Here is a 27,582-nt window from a genome sequence, read left to right as displayed (position 1 = left end):
AATTAAATGTAACTATTTATTAAATAATAAAGTAATAATTACTTATTTATAAAGCAAATAAATTAATCATATGGGAACTTAACCTCAAATAAAGTTTTATTTTTTATTACTCATGCGAATTCATGGAAATTCATTTCCTTACAAACGTAATTAATTTTATATTATTTTAAAGAAAAATAGCGCATGTTGGCTTACCCAGTATTAAATAATCAATCAGTTGGGCTGAGCTATGTATTTAATTTTATTATAGAAATACGATAAACAAATATAATATATTCATACATATTTGATTAAAGCACCATTTGTATAACCCAGTAAATTGTAATTCAAAAAAAAGTAAAAAAAAAAATTGCAGTTATACGTTTTTGGACCACGTTGCTATAGTCTAGTTACTGCGAATTATAACCACTGCACGAGCAAGCCTAACAGAAGATGGTAAGGAGAATATGTATTACATTAATTGTTGAAATTTTTAAAACTTGAAATTACTCTTTACTATGAACATTTAATGTAGCCAAATATACAGGATATCCATGAAAGAATGTCCCTATTTCAATGGTATATTATAACATTTTAATTTAGACTATTTACGACAAATCTTACATCAAATTTAAGGTAAAATAATCTAGTTTTTCTTACAAATGTTCAATGTGTACACCTTTAGTTATACGGCACACATCCAACCTAAAGTCAATTATTCCCACACTTTGGTTAACAAGTCCGGAGTATTGGAAGCAATAGCCGCTTCAATTCTGTGTTTCAACTCTGGCAAATCATTAGTTAGCGGTGTAATATAGTCATGATCTTTTATAAAGCCTCAGAGGAAAAAATCGCATGGCATTATGACAGGTGAACGTGTAGGCAAGCGAAAAAGAGCTCTGTCATCGCGACCATCGGGCGATGTTTTTGCCACGTGGGGGATAACAATTAAACTTTAAACGAAACGCAATTCGAAATGAAATTACAGATTCACTCTTAGCAAATTTCAGAACACAAAACGCTCTACGCTCAGGAGTCGCCATTTTGCGTAGGTGGCGCTGCAAGCGAGAAAACAACAAAGCAGTACTCGCGCATGCGCTTATATAAAATTATTTGAGTTATTCTTTAATTGTGACCTTGAATCAAAACTCAACAACTCTTACAGTTGATACTATTAAAATTTATATCTGGGACATTATTTTATGGATATACTGTATTCCAGGGTAGTTTTACTACCATAAAGTTTCATTTGGCATACCAATACGTTTGGTATGTGCCCTAATTTTTATGAATACGACTAGCTATATATGGGTTTACGTTAAATGTCGTGGGTCTACCATATTCCTGTAAAAATTTCATTGAATGGCCCGCACGCATTGTATAAATTCACTTTCATCATTTTTCCAAAACGCGCCTAAAGAAGTATAAATTAAAAAATATGATATGAAATATTATAATGTAGGCTTTTCTTGCTCAGTTTCTTACCTTCCGCTTCAACTGTTAGGATATAAAATATATTTCTATAGAAACTAACTTATTCCTACTTCTGTTTCACTATCTTTGGGGTCGAATTTCGAAAATTGTTGAAAGCACCCAACGTAACTTATTATTTATGATATCATGCTCCATTCCTTACATTTCTTTGTTTGTTATTCGTGCTCAATTTCTAACCTCCCATTATATATAGTACTTTTTGATTTTTCGAAATTCAACCTTTAAAGAGGTAAAAAGATTATAAATGTATTTTAAGATAATTAATTATATCGCTGAAGTTAATCAAGCATAATGAAATATATTAGCTATGAATAATAAACATACTAAAATATCAAAAATAATTTTATCATTTTGTGAAATTCAATCCATAACATATATTAAATAATAGGCATGTTTTTAAAAATAAAAATGCATACATCCGTAACCGTCAGAAATAGAGATAAAAAAATTTAAGGATGAACAACATTTATGTAGAGTTACATACTGTATTTATTCCATTCATTGAAATTCGTCATTAAAGGCGTAAAAAGGGGGAAATTTTCTATATATTAAAAAAAAACTGTATCACTGAAACTTAAAAAGTAAGATGTAAAATATTTGGTAGGAATATAGTTGAGAATGAGATAAGTGATGTACGACTGGTGATGGATGCCGACGGAAGCTTTGATAGCTGTCTCAATCAAAATGAAGCCATTATTAAGTAATTGAGCCCATTGTATTTAAATGTCGTTATTAACCTATTTGTTTTGATTATTTTCCTTGCGCCTTTTTAACTTTAACACGCAAGCTTCTTTTAAACACCAATCTTTAACGATTCCTGGCAATTTATCTTTATTTGTTAAAGTCATTAAATGTTGATAAATAATTTGTAGTAAAAGTTAATTGCACCATTTATTCAGAATTACGGGCTAAAAGAACGTGTCAGCTTACAAAGTGTTTAGGGGCGGGAGTTAAAATAACCACTACCACAAAGATTTAATATTCATTTAGTTATATATTGTTGTAATTTTATATCTTACTATAAATAATTAATTATAAATATAAAAAAAATTTAATTGAAACGCACATACATGCGTGTTCACAAGCTCAATAGTTTTTATTTTTTTTTCAGTTCTCACACTCAAGAAAATAAAATGTACTTAGCTGCCTTATGTACGTAGTTGGAGGCGCTATTTCCATTTTGTTTATCTCTCTCTCTCTGTGTGAATACTACCAGCACTGATTGGCGACGTAGCTGCCGTGCTGTATTGACTGTCAGCGGGAGGAGCTGCAGGGCAAGGCTGAGTTGGTGGGAGACACCATCCGCCCCTCATATTTCGGAGAACTGGTCGTTCGGAGAAGTGGTCATTAGGAGAAGTGGCTTTTTTACAGAAAATTTTTGGAGAAGTGGTAATCTGCAGAAGTGGACATTTGGAGAAGTGGTAGGGCCGCGAGATATCGTGATTTGAGTTGTAAACAAAAGGGTGCAAGTTTTTGCTTGCTCCTAAGGGAGAAAAAGTGTAGCGAAGGAGGATATCATAACCTAAAAATTCATGTAAAATTTTATTTTTATATACTTAATATTTATTGTTTATATGTTTATGTTTATTGTTTTATTATAACTTTTTATCTTAATTAACATTAACAATAAATTGATATACGTGTACCAGAATTCACAATAGAATACGAACTTTGCAGACCTTGTGCTCAGAATTATGTTTTGGCCCTTATACTCAATTGCTTCTGTGTCGCTTAATTGAAGCATTTGCGTGTAAACCTATACAAGCATCTTCCTCGTCACCCCTACACACAAGGCAGTGGCTAGGCATGCAGTCTTTTACAGATGTGTGTAACTATGGAACTAGAACTATTTTAAGTTTCTGAGATATGAAAATAAGAAATACTGACATTAAACTCTTATCTGAGGTGAGCCCAGGCAATGCTGCGGTGTATGAAGACGAAACGCGACTGAGGTTCTCATGGCAGGCTGATACTGCAGTGGTTCTCCACTGCCATCTGCAGTATGGAGGCGAAGGAAACACCTTCAACTAGTCCGGCCACCAACCAGAACATAAGGTTTAGACTTACAAGCTAAGTTGATTATTTTTTTTCATTTTCTCGTTATTGATATTATTTCAGGGCTATTCCTATAATTTTAATACAATAATATCAACTGTTTGTAACGGGATGTACGTAATTGACCAAGAAAACTTCCCCAAATTGCGTTATGACCATATATAATGAGGAGTTTGTACGAAACTTGTGTAGACTTAGCCTAGCGTAAGCGCTCTTGCCCAGGGTAAGAGCACCTTAATGGATGCAGTATTCTGGGGTGACCATGACACGTGACCAGCATTGTTAAATCACGTTGGGGGCTGGGTGTATATATATACACACACACGCGCGGGGGTCATTCCTAGCAAAAGCGCAGTCCACCAGCCAGTGGTCGCTCTGCAAGCAATCTGGAACCAGACCTCAAGAAGACCACGAGTAGACCATCACCCGACAACCTCTAGTGCTCAGACCAGCAGGTGGCGATGGAAACACCGAGTCCCTAGCTGCGAGTAGACAGGTCGAGCGATGGATGAGTCCAACAGCGTCCCTGTGAGGAGGCCTGCATCTCGCCCGAGGAACCAGGAAGGCGTCGAGCAAACAGCCGCTGCAGTCGGCGAGGCCGCGGTAACGGAACTGTCCCTGAGTGGGCGGTTGAGCAGCGAGGAGACTCGCCCAGCGAGTGCGGACTCGCCCACCGAGTGCGGACCACTACGCGGCGAGGGCGAGTTGGAGTGTTGCAGGTCGGATGGCGGCGTCGCGCGTATCCGGAGCCGGGAGCCACGCGAATCAGGAACCAGTCCGGAAAGGAAACCTTGCCTGTGGAGCAAGCACAGGCAGCAACGCCATGCCTTCGGGAAATTCTCGCAATGAGTAACCATCAGTTTGTTACCCTCATTCTTTCAGGGCTTTTGCGTGCTGGTTTTGTATCCTTTAGAATGGAAATCACATCAGTGGCCGAAGGAATGAGAGCATTTAATTTAGACATATATGAAACCATTTACTTCATTGTTCCATTTATCTCAGGTGTAATTAATAATCTCAAAGCCTGGAAGACTTATTTTACTTTAAAATGCGGCACCTAAGACTAGACATTTTTTTTCTGCAGACATGATTGCAAGCGTAATTTATGTGTTGTGATCATAACTTAGCAACTATTCGTTTCTGCTACCAATATAAAAATTTATTAATTTTCAATCAAAAAGGCATGAAAGAAAATATGTTTAATCGGTCGGCCGGTAATTGATATGTTTAGCATTTTATTAACATCGTGAAATTTTTAATATTTATTTTTGGTAGCCTAGCTTACTAATTATTTTGAATTAACACATCAGTGAATATATGCTTAGTGGCAGGCTTGCGATGACAGCTGGCCAGTAGCAAAAGAGGATTTTCGTGTGCTGAGAAATTTATGGGTCGACTGTGGTAGAACTAAGCATTGGCCACAAGCGGTGGAGAATAGCCCAGGCTTACCCGACTGGTCGGCTAAGACCAAGCGTGGAGACCGAAAGGTGGATCATCGGAAACCTGAGTACTTGGATACTCGAGTACTCACCTGCACCTAATGCAACACAGATAATAGCCGCGTTAAACAAATAATATCTTCAAAGAATAAAAAGAACAAAACTCGACGGATCTCACTAAGATGTGAATTTAGATTTGATAGTTTTAGACTTCCTCTTATCAATGATGAACATCGGAAGAGCATGTTGAATATGATGGTAATCAATACAAAATTGGGTGAAGACGTTCCAGGAAACTTTTAATCACTTCATTAAACTACATAGTTCTTGAAGAAAGCAGTGGGAGTTATCGACACACTGTATTAATGCATGTCAATTAAGATCTTTCAATGCAAGATATCACAAGGAGAATACCCGATAATGTTGAGCTATGGTCGACTGGAGACTGTGCAGTTGGTACCATGTGAGGTTAAAGTCTGGCCCGAAGGCCTGGTGGAAGGATACCGGGTGTTACTTTCTTACCATGGAAGATGCATGGAAAAAGGGGGGGGGGGAGCTAAAGGGGTTCTAAGTTTAGTTACCACAGCCACCGGAAGATGGCCTCCAGAGCTCGGAGATAGTCGTAAGTGTGTAAGTAGGCTAAGTAGTTAATGTCTGTAGCAAGTAGTTAAAATGTTGGTCGACAGATTGCGCAGTGCCCGCGGGAGGGAAATGTAGACATCTCAAGAAAAAAGGGAGGGGGGAGTATGTTGCTCCAAGAATACGGAATTAAGGAAGGAATTTAGAAAAAGCCGCGGGAGAGGGGCATGACGCCCACGGTGACATGATAGGGAGAGAGGGAAAGGAGGAAGGTAGGAAGGCTACGCAGCATGGGAGGGAGGCGGTTCCCGGCGTAACCGCCAGTGCTACGCCGTGCGGACGCCGCGGCGGCAGGAACCCAAACATGCTCGTGCAAAAAGGCGCTGCGCACTGGAGACCGAGGCGTAACGATAACTTGTGTCTAGCCGCTGAAAACTGTGCCGCATCTTCGGCTAGCCTCGGGTATGCTCGGCACACCAGACACTCCTGACGAAAAAAGACGGCGCGGAAGGATGGACAACTCATGATAACTAATGGTCAATTAGGTTAGGTTAGCTACATTATAAATACTTTAAAATATTGTGGACGGTTGATTTGGTTAGGATAGCTACATTTAAGATACTGTGAAATCATGTAAACGGTTTCCTAGCGCTGGATAGCTACATATTAAAAAGTTATTTGCTAGGCAACTATAAAATGATTTTACAGTATTTTTAATGTAGCTATACTTACATAATATAACCAACCATCCACAATGTTTTAAAGTATTTATAATGTAGCTAACCTACTGAATAATTTTTTAAATTACTTCTTGCTAATTTTAAGGATGACATCTTATAAGTTAAAGGCAGTTTATTTGAACACGTTAACTGAAAGTGTGAGCGCACAAAAAATTGTTGTGGTTGTTGTATCGTTCATGCACTGTCACACTCACGAGCAGCGGCGTGAATTGCCGATGAAGCCGAAGATGCGGCGCAGTTGTCAGCGGCTAGACACAAGTCGTGACGATACGCCGGGAAACCGGGCCCTGCGGCTGCGCGCGGCAGACGATAACTGGAGTGGTCTAGCTGAGGAGAAGGCTGACCACGCGTGCGAACGGAAATGAAGTGGGCAGAAGCCCTATGTGGCTAAGGGGAACTAAGACATGTCCTTAGGCTAATTGAAAACTAGAGTAAGGAGATCTCCAAAAAATATTAAAAACCAAATACAAATTTTAATAATTTTACACTGTATCAAATTATTCGAACGTCATTACGGTGTCTTCAATATAACGGTATGCATTTTGCCCAAGATTAACTAATTTGCGGCACAAAATTTAAATGAGAGTGAATAATCAGGAACACATGTAGGTGAAATTCTGCGCTCAAGTATTTTGCAAACAAACTTTAGGTACTTCTAAATGTTTTCGTTACTATGCAGCCTGGTGCCTTAAGTAAGTTACCGCTGTCAAAAGGTTCTATTAATCGTTGCTAATGCTTGTATTATGTATGTGGGTGTTTTTTTTGTGTTTTTAAAGAACCAACTATTTATTTAAAAAACTTTACTTACCTTTTAGGACCCGTCACCACCGCATTACGACAGTGATAAAGAGGCCATAGTTTTACCTACTTCTCACCTTGAAGAAATGATTGAAGAAATTCTAGAGAGTATGAAAGAAGCGGGTTACAGACTGAACGATATCGACACAGGTAAATTATACTGCTTATTTATATTTTATACAACACTAAACACAACCTGTACGACGAGAAAATTACGCATAATTCAAAGGAGATTTGCCTACTTTTTGCTCGAATTGCACTAATGAACAAATATTTACGGAGTATCTTCATTATTCTATAAAATATGACCCAAAAAACATTAAAGTAGAAAAAATTATGATTATTTGGTCATAATTAGATTTCAGTTAGTAATTTTTTCACAATAACTTATGATATTTAGAGTTCCTTGGGTATTCCGAGAGTTTTTTAGTTATGATTTATCTGGCATGAACTTGAATGCAGATATTCAAAACGAAATTATTTGATTTTGCATGTAGTCTAACCAAAACCAATTTTTTACAATTTTTCTGCCTGTTTTAACGAGTCGGTAGGTATTCGTGCTGCATATTTGATAAGTTTAAATGGGTGATTTTACATGGATATGTGGGTATTTGTAGTGTAGGCCCAGATGAAAATGCCAAACGAGTGTAAGATTCAGTTAAATAGATAAGTTTCAATGATAATGAGTGTTTAATGCATATTTGAAGTGTTATGTGTAAGTATAAATTCAGCGGTAAGTATAGTACAATATAGAATTACGCATAAGCAAACAAAAAACTTGTTATACTGATATGAGTCAATAAAGCGATACCCTTAAATTTTTAATCAGCTACTTTGATCACGGGCAATAAAATATTGGTTTTCGTTATGTTAAAACTAAATTTATTTTTCAACGAAATATTTTTCCTGCGTGAGATTGTTTGTGTTGAAATAGATAAAACATTTGGAAATCGATCACAGTCGAATTTAATATAAAATGTTTTAAATAATTGTACAGCAAATGATATTGACATAAATATGTCTGGGAGTATATGACATATTTTACAGCATGCTCAGAAACTACAGAGACAATCTTTCGCGTATTGATTGCCGGTAAAAACCGAAACAACATAAAAAAACATTACCATGTCTATATAAACCGCACTTGCCGGCATTTTCACATTTGTGTAAGTCGAGTTGTAACACTAGCGTTATGAAAATCTTGCTCATTGCGATTGAATATTTTTCCACATCGATCGGTATTACAAGATACAAAATAAGGTTTTAAGTGTTGAATATGCTACACCTATACCCTAGCTGTATTCCTAGTGCACGATAGGACATGGCCAGTTACTTATTTTTAGGGAATAGATTTTGGTGTCCTATCTGTTGCCGTCCATCGCTTGAATTCCGCGCATTCGCAGAGCTCACTTTTTCGTTGATATCGTCCAGATGGCGGACCCATGTCTGGCGCTATTAACTCGTATGTAGTCACTTTCGTGATCATTGGGGACGTACCAAGCGTGTTAATGTGTCAAATTAAACTGTATGCTAACGAAACTATTGTGTAATACATTGTATACACTTAAGTGGTAATAACAAGAAATAATCGCAACAAAAGTACTAAAAAAATTAGAAAGATGGTTCTATTTTTATGGGATAGTGCTGCTATCTCTAGTATTTTTGCCGGAACAATTGTATCAATGGTAGCGAAACGTCCACTAGAATGCGTTGAAACCAGTTTCTAGCCTCGCGCAGGGCATAGATTTTAACCCCAATGCCGATCTATCCCCTTTCTGTTTGGACACGTTCTGGAATAGGTTACGGTTTTGTCCCAACAAGGCAGTGCTTATTCGCTACCTTACCCGAACACCTTGGAATACCACCCTTCGCCCCTCCTCAGTGCCACTTTCTGGATGGCAAGTCACTTAAAGATGTAGCGACATAAATCACTATGCTTTTGCCTGATGAGGGGATCAGATCTCAGTTTCCTAAACGTCGCAACTGTTGTCTTGGGATGTCTAATTATTTCGTATGTGTTGTCGTCACTGTGTTGCCATGATATGTTTTTTTCATCACCTTTGGGTTCCTCTGTTTGTCGCTGTGTTGCCCAAGGTGGTTGTTTGTATTTAATGTTTTTGTCACAACCCTGATAACAAAAATAGTCTTGAATCAAGCTTGCCATTGTAAGTGTGTGTTATCTTAAATCAAGCATGATTAAGATAACTATTTACACAAGACAATCTTGCAGCATGCCTGTCACGACAAGCTTGCGACAATGGTTCGTGGTTCGAAGAAGGCTTGGATCAAGCTTGAATCAAGTTTGTCACAGTAAATGTGTTAGATTGAATCAAGCTTGTTCAAGGTAACCATTTACACGTGACAATTTTGCAACATGCCTGCCACGACAAGCTTGCGGCAATGGTTCATGTTTCAAAGAAGGCTTGGCTCAATCTTGATGTGACAATCTTGCACATCAAGCCTATTTCAAGTCATATGACAAGCTTGTCTCAAGTTTACGTGCTATGTAGGAACTGTCTCGTCGTTGTCAGCCCACTGGGTTCATTTGTACTGTAATATTGTTTTAATTCCTTCCACGGATTTCTCTGTGCTCTGTATGCATTTAACATTTGACATCGGCTGATTTTGGCTTTTTTTGTGTGTTTGTGTATTTATCTTTTGTTTATCCGTTCTTCAGGTTTTCTCTATGGCATACAGTGAAAACTAGAAATGTGATATTTCCAAAACAATGTTTTAAATCAATCTTCCCCATTCCAAAGATCGTTCAAAGAACGGAGTAATTGTAAAGAAATCGTTTTCTCAGTTACATAAACAATAATTTAAGGTGTTGAGAAATTTGAAGGCCAATATACGTCAATGCTGGCATTAAAGAAGAGCATATAATTAAATGCGGTCTTTGTTGCAAAAACAATTAGGAAATAATACGTAATTTAAAAAATTGTGATTTTCCAAACCTAAGGTTTTGAGGATAACCAAACTTTAATTTATTTATGAAGATACAGCGAAAAGGTAGTTACAATGTTTTGTGCCAGAGATAGTCACATGACTGATTTTTTTCTAAAACGGTTATAAGTTTATTACAACTTTATGTGTATTTTCTATAGTTGATAATTACTGTTTCATAAAATTTTGGTCATTAGGTTTGCAAGTAATCTACTATATTTTGATTGTTTATAAATAATCGTTTTACTGTTACAATGTTTTATCTATTATTTTTCGCGTGTTTTCCTCTGTGATATAAATTATTTATATTCGGTCTTACCTTTGGTTAATTAAGTTCAATTTTAAAATTTTAGAAACAAAGTAGGCCTATTATAATGTATCATAAAACTTGTAGTTTACTGAAACTAACGTGGCAATTTTATATCCAATCAGGTACCTTTTTTAGCTCAGAAAATGTTATGTGCAATACAATTGTAATTCATGAAATATTATGAGTAATACAAAAGTGTTTTTTTTTTTACTTTTTTCAGAGGGCAATGAAAATGTGCTGAAGTGGCTAATGAAGGAAGTGAAACAAGAACTTAAACACACGGTGACCAGCAAAGATGTCCTTGCAGGTAACATCACACTGGATTACGAAATAATTATTGGGGTGTGGGTTTGATTCCTGCTTCGGAAATTGGTGTTTTGGATTAATTTCGTATGTAAGTTGTCTCACACTTAGCTCCCCGACATGTAGCGGGGAAGCCAACATGCTGTAAAATAAATTTAAAAATCAAATAAAAAACTGATAATCAACCTATACTCCAAAATTGCCTACTAAACTGAAAATCCTCCCTTGCCAAAGGCTGTGTACCTACACACCACTCAATATTCATAAAATGTTTCGTATCTCTCCGAAATCAAGATAAATGTGGGCGATATTAGGACATGCATACGATACGAGAAGTATGCTTGCATATTCTCAGGTTAACCACGTAAATAGCCATAAAATAACATATGTGTGCACCAGTAAAATGTCAAAATGATTTGAACTTAGTATCCTAAGAATATTCTAGATCTGACTAAAACATATGGATGCCTATGGGAATTATTTGGTATGTACCAAGACGACGTTCCATTTAAGGACATTGGATAAACGTAGGAAACATTAAGGGAAATCCACAGACATTTTGAATGAGGAATATACCATGATACCATATAGGTAACCTTAAAACATACTTAGGCTGTTCATGTGCTGTATGTGCACTTGTCAATTAATATATATGTGTGTGTGTGTTCAAGAAAATGTTTTTTTTTTTTTGTTGAAGCAAGGAAGACATGGTTCAGAATTTCGCCAGCATTTTTCCGAAATGTTTTTATGTGAGCGTAAAGAGAGAGGAAGCATAGAGGCGGCGAAAGTGTAGGTGATCCAAACCAGAAAAATGCAACATATGTATAGAATACAGCAATATCCTCCACTTATCAATAGACAGTCGAGATTTTTATCACAAAACCTAATAGATATCGCATGTCCTTGGGAATTCCGCGGGCCGCAGCACAAAGTAGCGTGAACAAGTGACACCCTTCTCGACTGTTCGGGCGTCAGGTCGACCTGGGATGACGCAACTCGTCACAGCTGCTCTCGTCGGTTCGAGAAGGATGACAGAGTATTTAAGCAGTGACGCCGGCCTCCGCGGGCGTTCCGAGCGGATTTCGAGCGAAGGGAAGTGCGACATCGGCGAAGAGGGTGAGAGACCTCCCCCTGAGAGTGGTGCGGCACGGAGTTCGACTGGATCGTGAGAGTGCGGTGAATGAGTGGCGCGAGACTGTGTGTGTGGACAGGCGCGAGGTAAGGGGCAAACCACTGTTGAGCCCAGCTCTGGGGAAGAGCGCGAACTGCGGATCTTGACAGACATTGAGTGACTTGAGCGTAAACATTTTTAAGTGCCAGTGATTTGTGATCTGACATTTTTAAGTACAATTATTTATTATTAATGTAAATATCAGTAATCAATAAGACAGTAATAAAACTTAATTGAGCTATCCGTTACGAACCAAGTTCTCCCCACATTATAAATCGTAACAATATCTTGAACAAAGCCTTCAGACGAAGAGGAGAATGTGACCCCCTCCTCTACCCTAATGATCGGCCACTAATTATGATTATATAATCATTATACAAACGTTCGCTAGCGCTAAGAAGGTCGCAACCGCATCCCAATTTCTGCCAGTTCTTTGTGTGTTACAAACTATGGTAACATCAGTCACCTCTGCCAACTCCACCTGCCAGCCAATTAGAACAACGACGCCACCCTGTTCTGCAATGATAGCCAGTATTTATGATTATTGCAGGTAAGGACTATTAATTAGTTAAACATAAAACATTTACAATTCGTAATTTATTTGGAGTAGTATATAATAGGGGCGCCGAGCGCACGGGTTCTGGGTGTGGATTGTGATTGTCTGTCCGCCATATTGGATTGTGACGTCACGGCGGCCATCTTGGATGAGTGTAACGGGACATAGCGTAACGGGACAAGTTTGACCTTGACCCCGGCGGCCATTTTGGATCCGCCATCTTGGATCCGCCATTTTGGATGACGTCATTGTGTTCTCGAAAATTCCGGCATTGTGTTTTCCGCCATATTGGATGATGACGTCACCGTTGCATTTTCCGTTACGGCCGCCATCTTTAACTTTTTTATTTATTATCCGATTTTAATGAAATTTTTTTTAAAATTTATAAAAAAAATTCAATTAATAAAAAATATTTAAAAATCATACATTAACGACACGGAGCTCGGAGTCCTCAGTTCGAACCCGACGAACGCAAAAAAAAAATAAAAATGGCGACCGATCCTTCCTCCGTGGTGACTTTTGGCAGACTAACTCCCACCACTTTTCTTAAAGCATATATATCGTCACCTAGTATGACGTCATGTCCGCCATCTTGTCTTCGTTGCTGGAGACCACCATCTTGTTTTCGTCGGCGAGAGTGCGCTGACGCCATGTTAGTTTAGTTCTTATCCGCTAGAGTGCAGTAATCATTTATTATTACTGAGGTTACCGCCATCTTGAAATTTGGCCGCCATCTTGGAAATCCGTAATTATTTAGCTAGGAATTCGGGAAAAGTTCCAAAATTCATTAAATAAATCACTCATTAACTGACATATTGATTCGACGGATTCCCGTCTTTGGTTCGATACCCGATCGATGCAATAATGTTTAATTTTATGTAAAAAAAATAATTGCCATAAACCATGTTCAAAATTCATTAAATAAATTGACAATAAATATACTGATTGAATAGATCGAATAAGGTCCTTGGTTCGATCCCTGACCGATACCAAAAAACAACTTTAATTTTAAAAAAGTATCACTAAAGTGTAAGGTTTGAGAAAATAAAAACTCCACAAGTTCTTTTAAAAAAACTTTTATTACATACATACTACACTACTACAAGTACAAAAAAAATACACAGACAAATTACTAAAGCCTTGCGGATTTCTCGACGTCTGCATCTGCCACCCACGAATTGAAGCGAGGTGGAAAGCCCCACCACTTGACGTAGGACAGTCCATTTCTTCGTTTTATAATCTTCTCCACCAAGTACGTATCGGGATACAACGTAGGCTGAATCTCTTCGGCATAGAAGCCGCCATGGATAGGTTTGTGGTCCAAATCTTCGAGGTAGTAGGTCCTAGGCTCTGATTCACGAACATGTGTCACACGGAAAAGTTCGGGACTCCAGTTTGCAGTGAAACCTTTCTCGAAGATACCTTTCTGCTTGGAGATTCGCACAATGTCACCGACGTTAGCTTTACGCTTTCGTGGATCTTTCTTCTTCGTGTTGGGAAAAACTGTTTGAAGCAGGCGATTATCCTTTACGTCCTTTGGCTTCATTTTCGTGGTAGAATGCACAGTGGAATTATACTCGCTTATTAGTTTCGGCAAGATGTCAAGCCACTTGTAATTTCCGTTAGCCGTGAACTGCCGCCACATCTTGGAACGCAAAGTTCTGTTAAACCTTTCGACAACGGAGGCTTTGACGTTACTAAATGTAGAGTAGTGTTTGATGCCATACTTCTTCATCAAAGCCTTGAAGGTCGCATTGTAGAATTCTTTCCCGAGGTCCGTTTGCAGGTGCGACGGTACACGTCCATCATGCAAAATAATGTTCATGGCCTTGGCTACGTCAGTTGCAGTCTTTGATTTGACAGGTCTAGCCCAAGCGAACTTGCTATAAACATCGATGACTGTCAACATGTACTTGAAACCTTTATTCAATCGGGAATATGGTATCATCTCAACAAGGTCCGCCTGGAATAAATCATCAATTCCACGAACTATGACTTTGCGACGAAGGTATTTCCGTCTAGCAGGAGCATGAAGTTCGCGAGCGATTCCGGTTCGACTCATTGTATGTAGCCGGCTTCCTTCAGTTCTTCAAGTATGGAGACTATTTCGTTGATGTGCGAATAGTTTCCTACACTAAGCGATGCATGTAGAATTCTAAGGCGATCAACTAATTCATTAGGGTCGTCCCAATATACATAGTCAAATGTCTGACCACTTTCTAGCTTTTTTAAACCTTGGCCATGTATTGTTAGTTCACTGAAGAGATTAGCGAGAATGTCGATTTTTTCATGATCTACGTCTTTATATACACCACTATCTGGATCGTTATCGCGAAAATGTGCATTGGTTAGCTCTAGCAGTTTTTTGTACTCTTGTAAGTCGTTGTGAGAATATCCTTTAGGCTCCCTGCGAAACAGCAATTCGTACAGACCCGGAGTTCCGCGCGTTTTGAACTCTGCTACGCGCACGATATTTCCTGGTAGAAAGTCTATTTCTTTAGCACCGAGGAACCATTTATTATGTTTTCTGTACACTCCGTAGGTCGTGTCATTATTCCGGCTCGTAAACGATATCAGGTATGGTCGGACCATTGCATTAACTTGATGTCCCTTTTTCGGTATTTTTTTCTTGTGCATGGACTCTGTACTTGTTAAGTCCTCTTCTTCTCGATCTGGTTCATACTTTCTCTTCTTTACAGTCGACATTTCATCTTCAACTTCTGTCTTCACAATGAAGGCTGGTTCTTCCTTGTTTTTAAGTTCGTCGAGGCGACTAGTGATTGGTTTAAATATCTCCTCATTTTCCATCTCACGTGCAAGTCTGGTTCGTCTAGCAAGTAAATATTTTTCGCGAACAGACTGTATAGCTCGATGAAGGTCACTGGCCAGGTCCGACATTGTACTGGCTGAAAACTTATTGCAAGACCTCCTTTTATACTTTTCTATTCGTTCGCAGAAACTTCTTTCTTGTGTTTGGCCAAATCTGAATTTGTTGTCGATTGAGATAGTGATGCTTTCAGACTACTTTGAAAAGTCCTCAGATCGTCCCGTCTTTGTGCATTCGAAACTTCGATCATGTCGCGAATGCGAGAATCCGAAGCTTCCACGCGCTGGTCTATGGCTACGAGGTACTCAAGTAATTCCTTTTTCACCCCGTCTATTTTTTGAGCCAGTAGCGAAATGTATTTGCGGATAACGTCGTCATGAGACTTGAGAGCAGTACGTAAGTCTCGACTGCTACGACCGAATTTCGAAATGCTATGACTCATGTTTGGTGATAAACTGATCGAAACCTCGTCTGTACCTGCCCTTATATAGAGGCCAGTCTTTGACTACAACTAGGAATCCGTGTTCTTCTTTCCAACACAAGGAGCACATGTCTTTGAATTCCTGGAATGTCATGTCGGTGTTTACGTGATCATCATAAGCGTGGCGTAAATTAAGTTCGTCCATGCGAAACAAAACTATGACATTTGCGTTGTCTCGTAGGAGATGTTTTGGAATACGACTGTACGTCTGACACAGGTAAACGCAGTCTACCTTGGCGTGTCTGCCCATGGAAAAGTACTCTTGTATTATGCCTTGTTTCTCGCACATCACATCGTCGAAAACAAACACGGAATTGGCTTTTGCTTCGCTTGGAGGTACAACATCGGTATTATCGCTAAACGGAAAATACTCCAGACCATCCACAGATCGTAGAACAGTTGCTAGGCGCTGGTACTTTGGCTGTTGCAACGACTTGGAATACAAGTAAACGTTCTCGAACCGAAGACCGTTTGGCTCCTCCAGTAAACTCAGTAAAACACACGTTTTACCGCAGTTGGACGGACCCGCCATTATGCAACGTACGGCAGAAGGCAACAGTAAGCCATGTCGTGATTCACGCGCACTAAATACATCGTCTTGCGTAATGCGCACGGGCAAACACACGTCTTGCTTGACGACCTGCATTGTACTAAGGTAAATGTATAAAAGAAGCGTATTTATACTTTCTGGTCAGTTGTGCGTAATGACTCGAAGAGGTAAGAACAAAAAACACATCGGCGCAGGACTCGTGAACTCTCTGATAAACAATCTACCATTCGAGCTACACATTCCCGGCTACAGATTTTGCGGCCCCGGCACGAAACTAGCGAAAAGGTTAGCTCGTGGTGACGTGGGCATTAATTCTCTCGACGAAAAGTGCAAGCAGCACGATATCGCATATTCATTAAGCAAGGATCTGGAATCCAGGCACCGGGCCGACGAGATATTGGCACAGGAAGCCGAAGATATAAGTAAATCGTCGAACGCGGGACTAGGAGAGAAAATCGCAGCGTGGGGCGTATCTAAGATCATGAAGGCAAAGACGAAATTAGGACTGGGTGCTCGTCGAACCAGCTACATCAAGTCAAAGACTAACTCACGCAAGACCAAGAAGCGCAAGATCGGTGCAGGCGTGCAAAAAGCCAAGCAAAAACTACAGACTCTCGACAAGAAGATTATAGGAGGATTTCTTCCTTTGCTTTTGCCTGCATTGGGTGCTCTCGGAGGCCTTATCGGTGCAACGAGCGGTATAGTGCGGGCAGTCAACACTTCGAAGAATGAGCGCAAGCAGTTAAAAGAAGCACAGCGACACAATGCCAGCATGGAAGCCATTGCCATCGGTAAAAAAAACGGCGCAGGACTGTACTTGCATCCTCACAAGACAGGACGAGGCATGAGAAAGAAACGTGTAAAGAGAAAATCCTAAGTTCCCTACCGAAACGACCGCTCACCAACGTAGATTTAATAAAGTACGCACGCAAACTGAAAATACCAAATTTCCGCGGCGTGTTTATGCGAGACACTTTGCCCAGCAAGCCAAAGACACGTGAGTGCGCCATAATTAATTTAGACACGTCGGCGGGTCGCGGCACGCACTGGGTGGCGTACATAAAGTCTGGAAAAAAAGCTACTTACTACGACAGTTTTGGAAATTTACGCCCTCCGCCCGAACTTAGGCGGTACCTGGGCCGGTCCACTACGTTGTTTTACAATTACGAAACGGAACAGAAGCCTAATCAAACAAACTGCGGACACTTGTGTCTTCGCTTTTTAACAAACAAAAATTAGCTGACAAATAAAAATTGCTACTTAAAGGTTGTACAGTGATGTTAATTTATTAGTCATGTCGATAACACTTACCCTGACAGGTCACGCATCTGAGCTGCGGGCGGTTCATTTCCCGCCTCTGGATTTAGACGGAGAATGGTGTATCGGACTCGTAGATTTTCAAACGTATAATGCCATACCGAACATTGACGAAGAAAATTGCAAGATTTGCTTCCTGAAAAGTGATGGGACCGCTCATGAAATACGGTTACCTGTTGGCTCTTACGAAATTGACGACATTGCAAATTACATCAGGGATATGTTACCACAGGATGTAGACTTTCAACTGCGTGGAAATCCAAACACTCAAAAAAGCATTCTAACATGCAGTGAAAATGTCGACTTTACGAAACCTGGCACCATAGGTACCATGCTCGGATTCGAATCAAAGGTTTATGATACGGGAAGAACGTACGAATCTACGCGCGCAGTAAACATTTTGCCTGTGAATGTCATAAGAATAAACTGTAATTTGGCAAGTGGAACGTATCTCAACGGAAGACTAAGCAACATGCTGCACGAGTTTTCGCCGATGGTCCCGCCAGGATATAAACTGGTCGAAGTACCGCAAAGTATCATTTACGTTCCAGTCGTCGTGAAGTGCGCACACGAAGTCGTCGTCCGAATCGTTGACCAGCGAGGACGATTGGTGAATTTTCAAGACGAAGAAATTACATTACGTCTGCACTTGAAGCGATGGGCATAAAGTTCGTAACACCGAACAATTATAAAAGAAATCGTATTGCCGTGAACAAGAACAGTTCTCTACCAGACATCGGTGCATTAACACCTGACAACATAAAGTATCTTCTCAGTATTGGACAAGTGCCGAATAAATATGGAAGACGAAATCCTCAACGTGGAAGATCCGGTCATTTTTGATGACAGCATTACGAAAATGGAATTGCACGAGTACCAGCCTTTCCTGCTCGGACCGTACGCACTACCATCGGAAGTACGCATTGCAGTACAGCACCAAGATATTTGTACTTTACCTTCGCAGTCATTTCTACGTATAAGAGGCACGCTTACAAAAGCGGATGGTACGCATCCGACAACGACGTCAATATCCTGCAATGGTATTCTACACCTAATCGAGCGCATTACTTATGTACTCAATGGCGTCGAGGTAGACCAGACGAGAGATGTAGGCATAACATCTGCTATGAAAAATTACCTTTCGCTCACGCCAAATGAACTGTCTGCTGCAAAGATGGCCGGTTGGGCTCTCGAGGATGAATAAAAGCTTCCGGTTTATGCCGAAGGGAAGTTCGAAGTTTGTGTTCCTCTGTCCATGCTTCTTGGATTCGCTGAGGACTACAAGCATATAATCATTAATTCGAAACAAGAGCTCGTACTGCTTCTAGCCAACACGCACATTAATGCAATTGTCGCCGCTGCAGAAAACCCTCAAGATGTCTCGCTAACACTACAGTCTATCGAGTGGATGCTGCCCCACATCCAAGTGAGCACCGTTGAACGAGTCAAGATGTTGAAGAACATAGAAAATGGCAAGAATTTCGATGTGCCATTCCGATCCTGGAGCCTGGAAACTTATCCTGGCTTGCCTCATAGTCAGCGTATCAATTGGATAGTAAAGTCCAGCTTCGCTACGGAAAAACCAAGATACATCATCGTCGGGCTTCAGACCGGAAGACAGCTCAATGCAGGAGTAAGTCGCTCCGTATTCGATAACTGTCAAATACGTAATGTAAAAATATTTTTAAACAGCGAAAGTTATCCGTACGTTGACATGAACATGGACTTTGAAAGTGGAAGATTCCTTCTAGCATATCAAATGTATGCCAAGTTTCAGCAAGCTTACTATGGACGGAGACAGTCACCGATACTGAGTCCCGACAGTTTCAAGAACAAGGCACCGTTAATGGTGTTTGACGTTTCCAAACAGGATGATCGAATAAATTCAAACATCATCGACTGTAGGATTGAGATAACGACTAGCGGAAATATTCCACCAAACACCTATGCTTTTTGTCTGATACTTCACGATCGGCTTGCTTCGTACAATTGTCGAGACAAACTTGTGAAAATCCTGACATAAATACTGTTTCGTTTTCGATAATAATTTAGTTACGACCGAGCATTGCTAGCGACAAGATGTACTGCAACCTGCAAGGTTTCCAGAGTCAAAATGGATTCGTGCTCAAGAAAATTAGCGTCACCTCTGGAGACAAGACTCGAACCCGCAGCTTCCGACCTCCGTATCCTTGGAAACTACTAGACGAAAAAAGCAAACGGTCGAACGAATGGCTATGTAAATATTATCACGGACTAGAGTGGGACGAAGGAAAAATTCCGTACCACCAAGTGAAAAACACTATTGGAGATTTACTAGTTCAAAACGAAATAATCTACGTAGCCGGACCCGAACAGAAGAAATGGCTGAGCAAGTTGTGTGACGACGGAGCAGCTGAAATCGTAGATATACAGACCGACTACGGCTGTCCTTCCCTGCGCAAGCTTAGTGAAATATACGACATGCAGCCATGTGACAAGTTTGAACGTGTCTCTGCCTGTACAAACTCGCAGCTAATGCAGAAATGGCACACACAATGTTAGTAGGAGCCTGCATATATATAAATGACGTACATACGTACGTGCCTTCAGTTGACGTTCGACCTGCAAGAAGATGTTTACATTTCATCCTGCTAACGTGTACGTGAGCGCAAGACCTAGCTTCAGCAGTGTCGAGTACAGCTACTGGGATTCCGGATATCTACGTACATATACAGAAACCTGTGATGGAGGTGCTCAGCATTGGCGGTTTGCGCACTTTCCTGTGTCCTACGAACCGACTCAGCAGCTGGTAGCTTGTTGCGAACCTGCAAACTGTGCCGTCTATCACATGAGACCACACACAATCCTTCCTGCTAGCATCGCTGAGGTAGTCGCCTCGTCTGCACGTGCAACACCAAACATGGACGTGTTGCAACCTGTTGCGACCTGTGATGCATCTACGCAGACGTCCAAACGGTGTGCGTCTCGTCATCGCAGTTCAGGCAGTGAATCTGTCCCAACTAGCACTGAGCCAAAGCCCAGGCGTAGACGTGGTCACAGACGTCATCGATCATGTCTTGTCAGAGTTGTCGACATCGCAGAAGATGACCAGCTGGAAACCTGTGTTCCTGATCCTGTGGCCTGCGAACCAGTTGGAACCGGAGTCAACGAACCAGTTGGGACCGGAGTCGACGTGTCAGTTCGTGCGGCATTAAAGACTTTGCTTGTGAAAATGCTTGATTCCTTAACCTAATATGTATTTGTGTACTCTTTATAAATAAATGTGTAAAACTTGAACTCGTGTGTTTTTATTTCTACAATTTTTAGGTACCTAATAAAAAAATTTTAAATACAGACAATATTTTGACTCATGTAGTATACCAGAAGACCACGGTTATATAAGCGAGGTTCAGACGACTGGACCCGCAGTTCACCTCTGGCCGCGGTGCAGTACGGACGTGCTCTCTCCATTAAGTTTCGTGAGATTTAGTTATGTCGACCGGAATAGACTGTTTACCGACAGCAGCTGGGACCTCGATGACAGCAACGATGATGGAGTCGGAGATCCCGATACCGACTGCAGAGGAGACCACGGCAGCGGAGAGCTCAATGGCTGAGGTGTCGACAGCTGTGGAGATCCCGATACCTGCTGCAGAGAAGACAACGATACGTGCTGTTCCACCATCAGCTGAAGTTTCATCATCAGCAATGGATTCTTCAACTAATGAAGAGCGTACATCGCATCAATGCAAATATTGTGGTGCATCAATAACCTGCAGTAGGTCTCTGACAATCTCTCGAGAGACATATAAGTGCGACAAATGCGATAAGGTTTTTTCGCATTGTAACAGTCTGGACAGGCACAAGATTATGTGCATAGGAAACGAATCGAGTGATAGTATGCTTCCATACCATCAGACATCATCATTTATTACCTTACCTGAGGCGATAGTCAACAAAAGAGCAGTAGTCAATTGCCAAAACTTCAAGGACCAGTTTTGTTTTAAATGGAGTATTTTGGCAAGATTTGTCGAGGGGAGTCATCAAAACCGTGTTGATAAGAGGTATTATGCTTTGGAGAATAAGTACAACTTCGATGGACTGTGCTATCCGCCACCGTTAAATCAGATAAAAGTTTTTGAGAAAAATAACCCTGAAGTCTCAGTTAATGTGTATGCGCTAAATGAGGATAATAAGGTGTGTCCGATTCGGGTAACCAAACAAGAAAGAAAAAATCATTTCGATTTGTTGCTTGTGACAAGTGAAGGCGGTTCTGCACACTACTGCTACATCGAAAACTTCTCCCGACTTGTGAGACCCCAGGTTACAAAACATCAACATAAGATTTATATGTGTAAGATGTGCTTTAAGTATTTTGCTAATCGACCTCGAAAATCAGGACTCACAGCTATACAGTGTCTTGAACAGCACAAGATTAAATGCGGAAATAAATCTTAACCAAGGCTTTAGTAATTTGTCTGTGTATTTTTTTTGTACTTGTAGTAGTGTAGTATGTATGTAATAAAAGTTTTTTTAAAAAAACCTGTGGAGATTTTATTTTCTCAAACCTTACACTTTAGTGATACTTTTTTAAAATTAAAGTTGTTTTTTGGTATCGGTCAGGGATCGAACCAAGGACCTTATTCGATCTATTCAATCAGTATATTTATTGTCAATTTATTTAATGAATTTTGAACATGGTTTATGGCAATTATTTTTTTTACATAAAATTAAACATTATTGCATCGATCGGGTATCGAACCAAAGACGGGAATCCGTCGAATCAATATGTCAGTTAATGAGTGATTTATTTAATGAATTTTGGAACTTTTCCCGAATTCCTAGCTAAATAATTACGGATTTCCAAGATGGCGGCCAAATTTCAAGATGGCGGGAACCTCAGTAATAATAAATGATTACTGCACTCTAGCGGATAAGAACTAAACTAACATGGCGTCAGCGCACTCTCGCCGACGAAAACAAGATGGTGGTCTCCAGCAACGAAGACAAGATGGCGGACATGACGTCATACTAGGTGACGATATATATGCTTTAAGAAAAGTGGTGGGAGTTAGTCTGCCAAAAGTCACCACGGAGGAAGGATCGGTCGCCATTTTTATTTTTTTTTTGCGTTCGTCGGGTTCGAACTGAGGACTCCGAGCTCCGTGTCGTTAATGTATGATTTTTAAATATTTTTTATTAATTGAATTTTTTTTATAAATTTTAAAAAAAATTTCATTAAAATCGGATAATAAATAAAAAAGTTAAAGATGGCGGCCGTAACGGAAAATGCAACGGTGACGTCATCATCCAATATGGCGGAAAACACAATGCCGGAATTTTCGAGAACACAATGACGTCATCCAAAATGGCGGATCCAAGATGGCGGATCCAAAATGGCCGCCGGGGTCAAGGTCAAACTTGTCCCGTTACGCTATGTCCCGTTACACTCATCCAAGATGGCCGCCGTGACGTCACAATCCAATATGGCGGACAGACAATCACAATCCACACCCAGAACCCGTGCGCTCGGCGCCCCTATTATATACTACTATTTGGACATTAAATTTATTTAGAATATACTTCAATGAGCACACGCCATTGCTGGTTTTCACTGGTTGTCATAGAAAGGTCTTAAGAGTGGACAACAAAGTTTAATATATATACACATTGAGAGCATACCAATATTCTCTGTGTGTTTGTGTATTCAATTTGTTGTTTGTTATTCAACTTTGAGATTTTTCTGTGACAACTTATGTAAACTAGCAATGGTGTATGGTAATAAAGTTGTTTTAAATAAATCTCTTCCATTAAAAGAAATTATGAAATACTTGCTATTTGTTTATCACAAATATTTATTATAAACAATTGGTGTATTGAGTTTAAAGATGTTTTCAAAATGTCTTACAAAAATATTGCTGGCTATCCCCGCCGATGCACTTAAGGGCTGTAGTTTTAAAGATTTAGTTTTTTTCTTTCTATTTTTCATCTCTTAAGTAACGCAAACATCTAATAAAACGGTCACTTTCGTGATAACCAGAGTGTTAAGGCATGCGAAATATGTCGGCGATATAAATCTGAACTCCATTCAAACTTCAAACTATTTCAACTTTAAAAAACATATATTTTGAATTTTTTGTTATTTCCCTCTTCCCCTTACTAATTTGAGACGTTTTGTAATCAAACACGTATTTTTGATCACATTCCTAAGACCAATACATAACCATGTAGGGCTTTCAGAAATTACTTTTTGGTTAATATAAAAAAATTAATTTTCTACAAATACCAAAGTCATAACTTTGGTGGAATAAATTAAAAGAGGGTGGAAACTAAAGATATTAATTTTCCAAAAGAGGTTTGTTCTTCAAACCTAAGCTAAACACACGTAATGGAAAAGTATCCTTGGTTTCCTATTAAACATAAAATATGTCACAAATAAAAATAATATTGCCTGTATATAAGTATGTGTGTTTCTTCTGGCACACTTGCAAAATACTTTGGAATTCAATTAAATTCTATGAAAAGTTCAATTTGTAATCTCATTTTTTACCAAAAAGGTAAAAAATATTCCTCATGTTTTCATCAAAACTTCAATTTTCCGTCCAAAAATTCACGATTTTTAACCTAAATTTCACGTTTTTTCCAGTCTCGGAACAGTAAAAAAGGGCAAACACAATGAAAGTATTAAAATATTAATTAAAAAGTGGCCTAAACTAGTAAATAAATCGAATTATCTACAATTAAAACTCTTTTTTCAATAAACTTAATAAATGTCAAACGACTTTTTCTATAATGAATTTCTAATTCATATACATGAATATTATTTTTACGATTTAAACTTTTAATCATATAACATGCCTCCAATTCAAAAAATTTAAATCTTATGTCCTTTTACAATTTTGATATATATTTGTTTTCGACAAATGTAATTTCGAAGTAAACTTTATCATTATTGACAAATTTTCTAACAAATTGAATATTATATTGGATAGAAAGTTCATCTAAAATATCTTCCACTCATATTATTTATTTATTACACACTATATATTTTTTATTCTATCAAGCAATTCAATAATACATCTTAAAAATGCAATAAATCCCTCAAAACATTTTAATGTTCTATACGTTTAATATTGTTTAAGTTATATATTTTCAGTAAATCTTTTCTTTCAAATAATCGTTGGTAAGTTTCCTTTGACTTGTTAAAATCACATTAAAAATTGTTATATACACAACAGGTTATTTTAAACTCAAGACTTGTTTTAACGTTTGGTTTTTCTTACCAACAATTATTTTTCTATAAAAACAATATATCACATATAAAGGTCTTTTACCCCAAAATTTATAATAATGTTACGATTTCCCTGCGGGTTCGTAAGGATAGCCCAATTAATAGATTTTATTTCACACACACAGTTTTATTTATTACCACTACTTGTCACTTACAAATAATCTTCTAAATTGGCAGATAATTAACTACACTTAAAGAAATGCCAATTCCCCAGTCACTCGTTTCACACACCTCGCTGGGCCGCACTTCCGGCGCAACTCTGACCGCAGCACCCCTCGTGGGTCTCCGCCGCGGGACTCCGTCGCCGCACTCCGCCGCCGCCGTCACACCCTTCGCCGAGATCCCACACGACGCCTCACTCGGAACTTCACTCGGCTCCGCCGCGCCCGCGACTCTATCGCCCGGAAACTCCGCCGCGGGAAAACTCCCGACTCCCCTGAACTTACTCACTCCCTGCCCTGGAACCTTCGTCCAAGGACTTCGCCACTCTGCCGCACCTGCGGCACTATCGCCCGGAAACTCCGCCGCGGGAGAACTCACTCAGTCACCGACCGACTGACTCGAAGGTCGGCCCAACCTCCTTAAATAGCCCTTGGGTTCCCATCCAGAACAATCGGGCATGTCTCCGAGATATCTCGCGACCTTCGCCGTCGAAATGCCCAGAAACGCGTCGTGAGTCCTCGAAGGACGCGGTGGCTGCTCTAAGAACGCCGATAAAGGCGTCTGAGTCATTTTATTCCGCAGTGCGGCCTCTTTTAAGTAACCCGATCTGAGGCAGGTGCGCGCTGCGACGGTCAGGATGTCGCGCGATAGTATGGCACGAGATACCAGGGAGAGGATGCAGGTGGAAGGGGGCGCAGACAGGCCGAACGAGCGCGGCGACGCCAAGCACTGAAGCCAAGCGCGATCGTAACAATAATAATTAATATCTCAATTAAAATTACATTTGGTTTATAATAAAGTTCATTTTTTCTATAAAATATATTCAGTTTTGTTCTCGAAATTCAAATTTCGTTTTAAGCAAAACATATGTTATCAACTCCATTTTCGGAATATAAATTCCAACTTTCCTTTGTAAATGTTTAATTTCTTCCATTTTTAACAAAACAAATTTATACGCCATGGCCATAAAACATTGAAGCATGAGCATTATGTTCAATATATTCTTTTTATTTTTTTGAAAATCCTACAGTAACAAAATCAGGCATGTCAAATTGTAATTTAATAAGATAAAAGAAGATACAAGTATACACATATAGTTTTAAAGCAGTAATACAAATAGATACAATTATATACATATAAATTTAAAACAGTAATACAGGTACAGATTTAAACTGTCCATGCATAGGTATATATATATACTTTAAGTCAAAAATGTATCTAAAATTACAAATATTAGGTGACAACAGTAATACAGGCGAGATAAAGATTGAAAAAGGAAGAAAAAAAATTTAAAGTATCTTTACACCAACAATGTTTTAAAAGGGAATTTAAGTTGGTATATTGATACAGAGTGTATCAAAATTCATGTTACAACGCTTGAGGGTAGAAAGCTCTTATTATTTGCAACCATTTTTTCCAATAAACATGTTGCCGGAAACGCGTAGTTAAGCCCCTGTAGCCCCAGAAAGAGTCAGCGTAGGCAACCCGTTGTAGAGTATGTTGTGGATGTGCGGGCGTTCGAGTAGAGAAATAACCTTTTTAATCGTGGCACAGATTTTCATTTCACTCTGAAATCAATCACAGCTTCGGCTTTGTTTCACAACATTGAAATTGTTACATACGTTTTAACAACGTGACAGCCTAAAGCAACGGCTCAAAAACACGCCCACCTTGAGCGACACAGAGGTGGCAACGGCGAATCATGTTTTCACGGATACGCTGGAGCATGTGTGGAGTCGACCTTATGATTTCGAACACTTCAATGATTCGCTGTGTAAGCTCTTCTACCTTTTGTACTGGCGTAGCGTAGATAAGCCTTTTTACGTAACCCCACAAAAGGAATCTAACGGGGTTAGGTCCGGTGACCTTGGCGGCCATGCAACAGGGCCCGCTCGTCCAATCCATCGGTTTGGAAATGCTTGGTTTAAATACTCTCGCACTTGCAGTGAAAAATGAGGTGGTGCCCCGTCATGTTGGTACCACATCACACGTCGGACATGCAATGGAACCTCTTCAAGAAGACCTGGTAGTTCGTTCTGAAGGAAGTGGAGGTATCCGGCGCCGGTAAGTCGTGGCGGAAGAAAAAAAGGCCCGATGAGTACGTCGTCAACAATACCGGCCCACACATTAACTGAAAACGTTCCTGGCGAGCTGTAACACACGTTTCATGCGGATTGACATCATTCCAAACATGACTGTTGTGCGAATTGAGAATAGCGTCTTGAGTGAACTTGGCTTCATCGCTGAATAAAACCGCTAACTCGGGGTTCCTCAATACTCTTCGAATGTACCAACGAGAAAAGGTCATGCGAAGAGGATAGTCCGCCGGACCCATGTGTTGCACTTTTTGAAGGTGGTACGGGTACAAGAGTTGCTCATGAAGAACTCGCCAAACAGCCATTTTGTCAGCGTCCATATCGGAACCTTCTGCCCTTGTGCTTGTATCCGGACTCTCCTCAAATCTCTGAAGTACATCTTTCAAAACTGGGAGTACGAACCCTGCGTGGAGCACCAGCATTTGGTCTTGTGACGGCACATGCACCAGTATCACGCATTCGCTGAGTAAGTCTTGCAAACATGGTGTGAGCTGGAATCCTACGACCCGGAT

The 27,582-nt window shown here is 39.8% G+C and overlaps 1 protein-coding gene across 1 annotated transcript in view; it reads left to right on the top strand.

The window, feature by feature from the left end:
• LOC134528929 (radial spoke head protein 3 homolog B-like) overlaps positions 1 to 27,582 on the top strand; it is an 84,355-nt gene that overhangs the window by 51,611 nt on the left and 5,162 nt on the right. The window contains exons 7-8 of the mRNA XM_063362598.1: positions 7,102 to 7,234; positions 10,558 to 10,644. Of these exons, the coding sequence (XP_063218668.1) occupies positions 7,102 to 7,234; positions 10,558 to 10,644 (220 nt within the window). The remainder of the gene's footprint in view (positions 1 to 7,101; positions 7,235 to 10,557; positions 10,645 to 27,582) is intronic.

Source organism: Bacillus rossius, chromosome 2 (genome assembly GCF_032445375.1).
Source record: "Bacillus rossius redtenbacheri isolate Brsri chromosome 2, Brsri_v3, whole genome shotgun sequence".
Lineage (NCBI taxonomy): Eukaryota > Metazoa > Arthropoda > Insecta > Phasmatodea > Bacillidae > Bacillus > Bacillus rossius.
The sequence above is the reverse complement of the archived record's forward strand: the minus strand, read 5'-3'. Positions and strand labels throughout refer to the sequence as shown.